This window comes from Hipposideros armiger, unplaced genomic scaffold, assembly GCF_001890085.2.
Source record: "Hipposideros armiger isolate ML-2016 unplaced genomic scaffold, ASM189008v1 scaffold_33, whole genome shotgun sequence".
Lineage (NCBI taxonomy): Eukaryota > Metazoa > Chordata > Mammalia > Chiroptera > Hipposideridae > Hipposideros > Hipposideros armiger.
The window spans coordinates 560,440-570,459 of NW_017731383.1; the positions used below are offsets into that span (position 1 = coordinate 560,440).

Consider the following 10,020-nt stretch of genomic DNA (forward strand, 5'->3'; position numbering starts at 1 on the left):
CTGTCCTCCCATCGTCTGTCCTCCCACCGCCTGTCCTCCCACCGCCTGTCCTCCCACCGCCTGTCCTCCCGCCATCACGCCTGTCCTCCCGCCATCACGCCTGTCCTCCCACCGCCACACCTGCCCTCCCATCGTCTGCCCTCCCCCCACCTGTCCTCCCACCGCCTGTCCTCCCGCCGCCTGCCCTCCCACCGCCTGCCCTCCCACCATCTGTCCTCCTGCCATCTGCAGGGGAACCTCTTATCCATGGACAGCATCGCTTTGCACACAGTACTTTTGAGAAATGGATGAATGAGTGAACCGTCTAGGAATGAGTTAATTGGAACATATCCACTTTATATTAATAAAGCACATGCAGCTGAAAGCACTTCACGCGCTTGCCTTATTTTGCTAGACTTGTATGCACACAGACGGGTCTTGGCTAGAGAGCACTGGCTGAGTGTGGCGTCCTCCCATTCTCATGGTGCAGTCTGTGCTTAGTGAGCAAAGCGGGAGTGAGAGATCTATTGTAAATTCCTGCTACCACATGACTGAAGGTTGTTAATTCAGAGAACCTTCAAGGTTTTCCACTTCCTGTGAAGGAGCTACCCAGCGCAAACCCAGTGGAGACTAGGAGACGAGACCCCAGCCCCCAGCTGCACCTCCTTTGTTTCTCTCCCTTCCCCTGACCCACCGGCACCACAGTTACGGTGTCATCTCGCTGGCAACCTGCTCCTCCCCAGGTCGGGGGTCCCCTGCTGAAACATGCCTGAGGCTACGAGCCTCAGCCCGGGGTCCTAACCCCTGCTGCCCATCACCTGTAGCCGGAATCCGCCCCTTTGTCCCCCCATGCATGGTGTTTGCCTTCTGGAGCCAGAGGCCAGGCCAGTCCACCCTCCCCGCCACCCACAGCAGCACCAGCCGCCTGTCCTCAGCACTCACAACTGCACAAAGTGCCTCAGGACCCTGTCTCTGCCCCACGAAGAACGTCTGACCGGTGACTCCACTAATGAGGGGAGGGCTGGGAAGCAAACTCGGGCCGGGGGGCCCCAGAGCCAGCTTCTGATCCACCCCCTCATTCCCTCCTCCAGACTCTTCATCTCGTGTGACGACAGCACTTACAGGCTACAGCCTCCGTCCTCTCAGCCAGCTTTAGACTCTGGTTTTCTGAGGTCTCTCAGAGACTGGGGTGCAGCGATGAACACAGTCCCGTCCCATTCCCAAGTGAGCCCTCCCCTCCGACAAGAAGCAAAGGCATCGGGTTCAGAAGGGACGATGTCCTGAGACTCAGGCTGCTCTGTGAAGATGTGGTAGAGGTGGCTGGACTGCTCGGCCAGGTGACCACGGTCCTGACTGCTGCTCACGGCGTGGCTGTCCACCTGTGCGTCCCTCAGGAATGGGGCTACGTCCGCCTGGGTCTGTACTTGATTTCACTTTCGTGGCTGTCTAGTCTTCCGTAAGTGGCCCAGGTCACAGCCACTGCTCTGTTCTGTCAGTGGGTCTGAGGCCTGGCATGGACGTGCTCTCCCAGGTGAACACCTTCAGCCCAACATGCGCCTCTGGGTGCTCACACTGTGCCCGGGAGCAGAGTACGAGGGCGCCGGCTGCCTCCTGCCTCGCCCACGCTGGACACTGTTTGTCATATTTTTGCTAACCCGGTGGGAGTGCTGAGGTAGCTCCCTAGTTGTCACGAGGTCGAGGCCCTTCTCACGTATCTGTTGACCACTCACACTTCTGCTCTCAATGACCGCCTTTCAGGTGCTCTGCCCATTTTTTTTAACTGATTTGAGGTCATTCTGCCCTGGTCACCGGCTCCTAACCTAACTGTGTCCTCTCCTCGACTCCCCTGTCAACAGAAGGACAAGCCACATAACATGAAAGTCATCAAGATTTCTGCAGAGTTCTCAGAAGACGACAGCTCAGGAAACAAACTTTCTTCCCTCTGATGGGGAGGCCATCACGCTGCAAGGACGGCAGCACTGACCCCCCAGGGATGGGGCCGCTGTGTCAACAACGTCACTAGTGTTCCAAGACCTCTATGCTGTGGCAGCTCAGGTGCACGCACTCCTTACCAAGGTCAAGGCCAAAGCTACTGGAAGAGGTTTCGTGTATGTCGGCCCCAGGGCGGGACACATACTGAAGTGCACGGGGACTCTGAGAGCAGGGCAGGGTGGGGACCGAGGCCCAGACACAGCTTAGATGTCCTGATTTTCACAAGAAGCAGGTGCCAAACGAAGAGTGTGACAAGCCCAGGCTGAATGCCTCAGGTCTGCCAGGTCCCGAGGGCAGGCTGTGATGTGAAGACGCAGGTGGGCGCTGCGGCCCGTGCTAGCACAACCCATGCCCAGATCTGCGTCTGCTATCTGCTGTGTGACCTGGGCCGAGCTCTCAGACTCTCTCTGCCCCTTTCGCCCTCTGTGACAATCTAGTGAATAACTCCTGGGAGGCACAGGGCAGAGTATCAGGCACCCAAAAATGCTCTGTAAACGTGAGCTCGGCTACCATTTCTCAGCTGGGTCACCTTGTCTGTTCCTACACCTACAAGGTCATCATGAGAGCTCAAGCAGCGCGTGGGGCACTGAGTCCCTGAGGGGCGTCTGGCACCTGGCACAGGAAGAGACGTGGTCACAGAGCAGGCCTGCCAAGCATGCAGATGGATGAATCACAGTCTCTAGAACAAACGAGGTGTCCCCAAAGGGAACCTATCGATGGCTTTGGGGTAAGAAATGAAAATGCTCCAAGTCCATCAGAGGGCACGCTGAGGAGGTGCAGGCGTACCAACCAGCCTGGCCAGCACTGAGCTGTGGAGCGGCTGGAGGTGGCCCAGGAAGGAAGGAAGGAAAGGAGTGGGGGCATGGAGTGTCAATAGGTTCCTGGCACTGCACCCCAAGCTTCTTATAACCCTAAACGCAACACCCTTAACTTCACTGAGAGGTGGGTCATGTCACCTGTTCTCACAGACAGAACAGAAGCTAAGTTTAGGGAGCTGCCCTGGAGCCCACCCTCACCTAGGCCAGCATGTGGACGTGGACGCGGACCCCGGCCCAGGCACCCTGGCTGGGGAATGGAATGCTGGAATTCTTCCATACCTCTCACTGAGGTCAGGACCACAGATGCTTCCCAGCACACAGGTCAGTTTGCAGGGGCCAAGGATGAGGGGAGAGGAATACAGCGAACAGCAGTAGTGAGTGTCAGGGAAGGAGAGAAGGCAGGGCGTCTGGGAACGCCGCTGCAGTGAGTCCCACGGCACCTTTTCTGTAGGAGCCCTGGCCTGACCAAGAGCAGTCACCGCTTCAAGGCCTTTCCCAGACACATTTAATGCAGAGCCTTCTGTGGGGCCCCTTGGGCTGTGAGGGTTCTCTGTGGTTCAACCTGAGGAACACGGAAGCACAAGGCAGAGAGGAGCTTAGGGCCCTCCACCGACTTGCCTTGGCCTGGCGCTGGCCTCTGGCGTCATCGGGAGCCCTTCTCCCTGTGCATCCCGTCTGCACACTAGGCTGGGGCCTCCTGCCCACCTTCCCCGTCTGACACCCACTGGGTTTCCCCAAGACCTATCATTTGAACTAACGGTGCTGTGACTGACAGGGGAGGAAGGGGGTGACACGGCACAACCACATGGCAGTCACCTGCTCACTTGTGAAGTTAGACGTACGGTCGTGTCAGCTCGGCAGTCCCACTTCTAGGTGCTCCCCCAGCAGAGGTAAAAATGTGTCCCCAGGGACAGTCATGGCAGCTCCTGGCATAAGGGCCCCAAACTGGATTTGACCCAACTGTCCATCAACAGGTGACCAGGTAAGCCTGTGTGGCCTGCTGCTCAGCAGTGAGAAGGAAGGACTGCTGACACGCACGACCCCATGGACCAGCTGCAGAACGCAGACACACGTGCACACCCAGGCCCCCGGTGTGCGCAGGTCTCGGGCAGATGGGAGGCTGCAGGGGGCGAGGCGGGACACAGAGCTTCCTGGAATGACGGACATGTCCTGTGTCTGGGTCAGGATGCTACACAAGTGTGCACATCTGTCCACACCCCTCAAACTGGACACTTCCGCTCAGGGCACTTACTTCCCTGTGTAAAGGACACGTCAACAACACAACTGTTTCATGAGGAGAGAAGCAGCATATTTTAAAACCACCCACCCAGAGGCTCTTCTGGGCCCGTCACCATTAGCATTATGTTAACCTGAGAAATAAGACACTAACGTTCGGAATGCTGTAGAACTGAGAGCTGCGCATTGTTAAGTTATCAGCTCCCAGGGTGAACACGCTCACAGCCTGAGAGCAGTGTGTCTGTGGAGCTCCACCCAGTGGCTGCCAGTGGACCTTCACTCTCGAGGACCTAGGAATGCCGGCCTCAGGAGCCCAGGGAGAACGGGTGCAGGGGGCCTGTGGGAGAGAGGAGGCGCGGCGGGGTGCAGGGGGCCCCATCGTGCCATGCAGGCGGCTGCTCACAGGCGTCACAGGTGCTATGTGGTGAGCACACGACATAATTTAGTGACTTCTACGGAGGCTTTCACCCCCAACCAGCTGCTGAAAGCAAAACAGCGTACCCGTCATGTGTTCCCAAAACACCAGGAGGACGGAGTACCCTGCAGAAACTGTCCCCTGTCCATGCGGCTCTCAGAACTCCCAAAAATGCTTTTACAAACCCGCCCGCAGAAGCAATGGAGAGGTGTTCAGTCCACCAGTGCTACTCGGCACACATGCATGTACATGAGCGCGCACACATGCACACATGCATACACACAGGCATGCGTACATATGCACACACACGTGTACTGGACACACACATATATGCACACATACATGCACATGCACACACTGGCCGTGAGAGGCCCACGCAGCCCCAGGGGCAGCACTGGAGTCCACAGGACCCGGCTCCCATGGGGGTAAGGAGCAAAGATGGGTGTGGGCACTGGATTTCTGCTTAGTGACCATGCACAATGTTTACATGGCGACTCCACACTGAATTTCTCATCTCCAAGCCAAATACTTGGTACATGTACTGCATGTCAGGGGCACAGACAAAGAATCGATAATGCAGACTTTAAAGAATGATGGGGGTTTGGGAACAACTTTTTATCAAAAGAGGCAACAGGAATGGCGGTAGCGCTGAGGAGTTCCCTGGCCGGTCGCCCTGGGGCCCACTCATGCAGGGCCCACTGGCCACCGGGTCTAGCCTCTGATACGCTGGGACTGCCCGTCAGCCTGCTGTTAGAAAGCCGGGTGGGGGGAACAGAAGTAGGGGTAAGAGACATGCAAACAACTGTAAAATACTCCGTTCAGAAAAAATTTGTCCACGAGCCCAAACCCCCAGCATCTGAAGAGGCCCCCTGCCTGAGGCCCCGGCAGCTGCCTCGGGCCTGTCCAAGGTGCCATGTCCAGGACTCCCAGGCCGCCTGAGGCCGGGATGAGGCTGAGACACAGGACGCAGCAGGCAGGGCGGTGGGCCTTGGGCAGGTGACCACTGGCTTCCCCACGAGCCCCAGATCCGCAGGCTGGCCTGTCAGCACCTTGGTCAGCGCCACCCAGAGGCCTCTGAGCCCACAACCTGCCGAGCAAAACCCCCAGGCAGCGGCCCAGCTGGAGCTGAGACTCATAAATCCCCAATCAGCTTCCCCTCCCTTCCTCTGCTGATTCAACAGCAGCACGACAAGGAAGGCAAAACAAACAGTGCAATGACAAGGGTGACAGGGAGCCGGGAACAGGGACCACCCGATGGGCAGCACAGCCTTTGGAGATGGGAAGTGTTTTAAAGTATATTGTGATGGCTGCACAACCCTGAATTCACTAAAAACCACTGAACTATACTTTTAAAACAGGTGAATAATATGTACATATACCTCAGATAAGACTGTTTTTAAACATGTAAAAGTGTCTTATGAGTGACAAAGTCAAAACAAAGGGGTCATTCCGTTGGTACCACAGGGAATGACACAGCGTAACCCCCAGCCCCGCCTGGCTTCCTGTCTCCGCAGATGCGCTTCCGGGGACCCTTCACATCAGTGGGCTCATCTGTGGTCCTCTGCGCCCAGCACCTCTCACCACGTGTCTGCCAGGCTCGTCCAGGCTGTGGGGTGTCAGAGCCCCGCCCCCTTTCGTGGCCGAGTCACACTCCACTGTGCGAATGGACCCCTTTGTGTGTCCCTCCATCCATGGATGGCACGTGGGCAGCTCCCACTTTTTGGATGCTGTGAACATGGATGTGGTTTTGAACGGAAGGAACATCTGGGGAAGCCACACGGCACGGCATGGCAGGTGTCCGTCGGCCAAGCCAAGAGCAGGTGCTGTTGCCATGAAGAACGTGGAGCCCGACCGTCCAGCACCACCACACAAGGACGCTGACAACGCATCCTGGGAAAGGGGGACGCACAGGGTGAACCACTGCTCCTTAAAACAAGCTGCCAGCTGCCTGCTCAGTACAGGGCAGGGCCGTGTAAAGGAGAAATGAGGAGATAAGGAGTGACCTGGGTGCAGTCCCCACTGAGTCGGACACCCACCCCAGACTGACCGAGGCGGGTCCAGGGCTCGGGAGGGGAGGAAGTGAAGTCAGGCCCCCATTCATCCTCCTTTCACTGTTTCCACACATTCAACGAGCTCTTCATGTGTGAGCTTGTGCCTCCTCGCTGGCGTCTGCAGCTGGCATCGAGGGAGCCTGGGCGACGGGGGGGTCTGCAGGCCAGGAACGAGGCACACAGCACGTCCAGCGAGCTGGCCCCATCCATGCAGGAAAATGGCAGGCCTCCCGTTTTACTGCCGTCCCCAGGAGGCCTGCCCCGGGCCCTGTCCTGGTCCCACACAACCCACAGGCTCCATCGTTTCATGGGGTCCTTACAACCACCATGTGCAGCTACGGAAGGGACCAGCCCGCAGTCACCAGCTTGCAAGTGCAGAGCAAGGCCCGGAGCTGGACGTTCTCCCTCGGAGCCCAGCGACCTTGCCACGCTCGTGGATGCCTCCCTGACTCCGGGCTCGCTCACTCGGGTCAGCACGGGGCCGGGCGCCCTGAGAGCCCTGTGCCAGGCTTGCTCTCCCAGCCGGACAGGAGGCTGAGGGAGGTGTTCCACTGTCAGGGTAGCTCTAGACCCCCCCTCCCACACTGGCCCCCACACATTCCATCAGTGTCTGACCCAAGGCTGGGTCCTTCCAGGGCTGCACAGGATGGGGTGGGGTCCCAGGAAGCGGGGAGGAGAACCCAGGACGGTGAGACTGACAGGAGCCTGCTGCCCCTGCAGCCGCAGGCTTCCCATCTCCAGGGGAGATCAGCCCCCTCAGTGGTCCTCAACCTCCATGAGCCTCCCACTCCCAAGTGAGCAGTCCCTCGGGCCCAGGCTCAGTCTGAGAGCCTCCCTGGCACCTCCATGGGTTTTCCACAGAGCTCACGTGGGTTGTGGACGCCGTCAGACTCCAGATGTACTGGGCGCTGCTTAGAAAGTTCCCCGCCTTCTCTACGTCTCACACAGGGAAAGCTTCATAAAAGGGACATGGCCACCAAGTGGGGGCGGCATTTAAAGTGGAATGCGCACTTTAAGTTTCAGACTAGGGCTTTGGGGGGCGGGGGGGAGCTAGAGAGAGGAACAGGCGCAAGTTTCCAGATCCATTTCTGAGTTCTTGCCTCCTCTTGGCAAAGCCTCCCTCCTTCAGGAATCTGGGGGCCAGGTCACTTCCAGACGCCCCCACTGCTCAGGGCTTTGCTGACCCCATCCTCAGTTAGCCCTCCAAAGCTCTTACCTTCCCCGGCCCGGCCTCCTCCGCAAGCCACCCACGAGGGGGGTGCTGGTGACCAGACGCAGGGAGATCTGCTCTCAGATGGTCCTTCGGGAAACCGCGCCCCAACTCTGCGGGGCCCGAGAGTCCAGGCACAGGCCTGCAGGGCGATGAGGCAGAAGCTCAGGACTCCGGCCACCTGCCGTCCACCCCTCCAGCCCTCGTCGGGGCAGAAGGAAGGCCCCTAGGCCAGAGGCCCCAGGGTCCTGGAGCTGAGGGCTCTGGGGGAACCTCCAGAGGCCTTTCTTTGGCTGCACAGGTTGTCAGCACTTCCCTCGCTCTCTGGGTGGGGTTTTGGGTCCTATATTCAGAGCAGGCGTTGCCTGCTTTCTGGGAGGGACTGTTCTGGAATGGGCCAGCGTGTGGGCTCCACAGGAAAACCGCTGCTGGTCTGGCTCACAGGGCAGCAGATGCGCACACTGCCTTTCTGTCTGCAGCACTCAGCTACCTCCCTCCCCAGGTCCACTTGAATTTTTCTAGGTCACATGGCCACACCATACTTGGCTTAACATGCGGCGTGTGGTCTGAGTGACTTAAGGCCGAATTGCTATGTTCCTTACAGAGCTGTGGGTTTCAGTGCCTGCCTGTTTTCCATGAGCACAGAACTGAAGAAGAGGGTGAGGCTGGAAGCAGTGCCCTCTTCCTCCAAAGCGGGACCCCTAGCTGAGCCGTGTACGACCCCTGAACCCCAAACCTCGAACACCAAACCTCGGCAGGGAGCTGGAGCAGGGCCTTTGCACAGGTGAGTGCCAAGCGGGAGGCAGCACCCACCCTCCCGCTCGCCTGTCCGTTTTGGTTCTGGGGTTCGCATTTGTGGTGTTTGTTTCGAGGTAGCCAGGCACTGCAGCAGCCGTTTCTCTCTGAAAACCAGTCTGTTTATACTATTGGCTGGTTTCAATGAAAAGTAAAGAAATGTATGTTTCGAGCTTTTGTGGACTGGGGATGGTGGAGCAGGCTGCTCAGATCCCCTCATTAAGGGAAGATTAATAGTGGCCCTAATTTGGTCTCCTGAACAAGGAGCTAGAAAAGGTCTGTCAACTGCCAGAAACGCATGCAGGCGTTGACTGAAGCTGCCAGTAAGTCACTGCTCTGGGGTTTCCTTCTGCAGCAAAACTACGCAGGCGTCGCAATCTGGCAGAATACAACGTGCGTCTCACAGCAGGGATGTCGGGAACCACACATTTTCGTGGGGCATGGAACCCGGGGTGCAGGGCTCTTTTCTGACGGCTGTGGGGTGGGGCTGGGCTTCTGTGCTGGGGGGGCGGGCAAGGAGCCTGGGAAGGAAGGTGCGAGTGCTCAGACCACGCAGGTCCTGCCAGCCTCCTGCACAAGCGGCTCCCTGTCCAGCTGGCCTTCAGGGTGAGGTGGATGCTGGGAGGGAAGGTCCTGACCCCCTGAAGCCTCTACCAAGCGGAGGGAGGGAACAGACCTAGTACCCTGCACTGGGCCACCTGGTCTGACAAAATCTGCATCGAGCCGCCACGCAGAGACACAGATGCATGCTGGGTGCAAGCCAGGGCGTTAGTCCTTTGCCTCAAATCACAGGCCCAGCAAGCGAAAACCTGGGCTTCCCCATGTCACGTTGCGGGGTTCTGCCTGCTGGGATGATGACAGTCTAGGTGGGGATGATGATCGCCTGATGAGCTCCCAGGCAAGCAGACGTGCCCACAAAGGCTGTGGGGATGGCAGGCGAGGCAGGGCCCTCCGCCCCGGGCAGGAGCCACGGAACCACACCCACTGTGTAAGAAAGGGGAGCTCCAGGGCCTGAGGTGCCCTGTCTGCTGGAGGTGTGCCTGAGCCAGTAAGTGTGTCCAGGAAACACAGGCAAGGCACACATTCTTTGAAAGGCTCAAGAGAGGCAGAATGGAAACCTTTTTTATCCTTATCCTCCAATGAGGCTATTTTCCCCAACACCCACAAAAGACTCTCAGGATAGTTCCTGGAGTTTGAGTCGGGGCCGCAGGGAGGAGAAGGAGGGGGTCTCCACAGAAGCAGTGTGGTCGGCAGAGGGCCACGCGGCCCGCTGCACGCCCTGCCCAGACCCCGGGTGGTGGTCAGAGGCTCCCACACGCACCCTTGACCTCAGTCCCAGGTTGCATGCCACACCCAGCGTCTGTGCAAGCTTGCGCCCAGCCACGTATGGGGACACGGGCTGACACGGTGACTCATCGGGCCACTTGGCCCGAAGTCTGTCAGGAGCAAGGAGACTGGGGTGGAAACATTTACGCAACCGAGACCAGAAGGCTCTAAGAAAGCAAGTCCTGCCAGAGGACAGAG

At 58.4% G+C, this 10,020-nt stretch overlaps 2 protein-coding genes across 9 annotated transcripts in view; one reads left to right on the forward strand and one right to left on the reverse strand.

The window, feature by feature from the left end:
- CHLSN (cholesin) overlaps positions 1 to 10,020 on the reverse strand; it is a 99,441-nt gene that overhangs the window by 42,505 nt on the left and 46,916 nt on the right. The window contains exons 2-3 of one of the 7 annotated variants that reach the window (XM_019637520.1): positions 7,708 to 7,843; positions 5,952 to 6,330 (exon numbers count right to left, since the gene is read on the reverse strand). The exons of 5 other annotated variants lie outside the window; for them this stretch is intronic. In XM_019637520.1, the coding sequence (XP_019493065.1) occupies positions 5,974 to 6,330; positions 7,708 to 7,843 (493 nt within the window). In that variant the 3' untranslated portion in view covers positions 5,952 to 5,973. Of the gene's footprint in view, positions 1 to 5,951; positions 6,331 to 7,707; positions 7,844 to 10,020 lie in introns of those variants that run through there. One more of the 7 variants, XM_019637521.1, reaches the window with a different exon arrangement.
- The window catches only part of GPER1 (G protein-coupled estrogen receptor 1), a 19,612-nt gene continuing 15,865 nt past the window's right edge, over positions 6,274 to 10,020 (forward strand). For both annotated transcript variants that reach the window (XM_019637511.1, XM_019637513.1), the window contains exons 1-2: positions 6,274 to 6,352; positions 8,306 to 8,485. The gene's annotated coding sequence lies outside the window, so the exon portion shown is untranslated. The remainder of the gene's footprint in view (positions 6,353 to 8,305; positions 8,486 to 10,020) is intronic.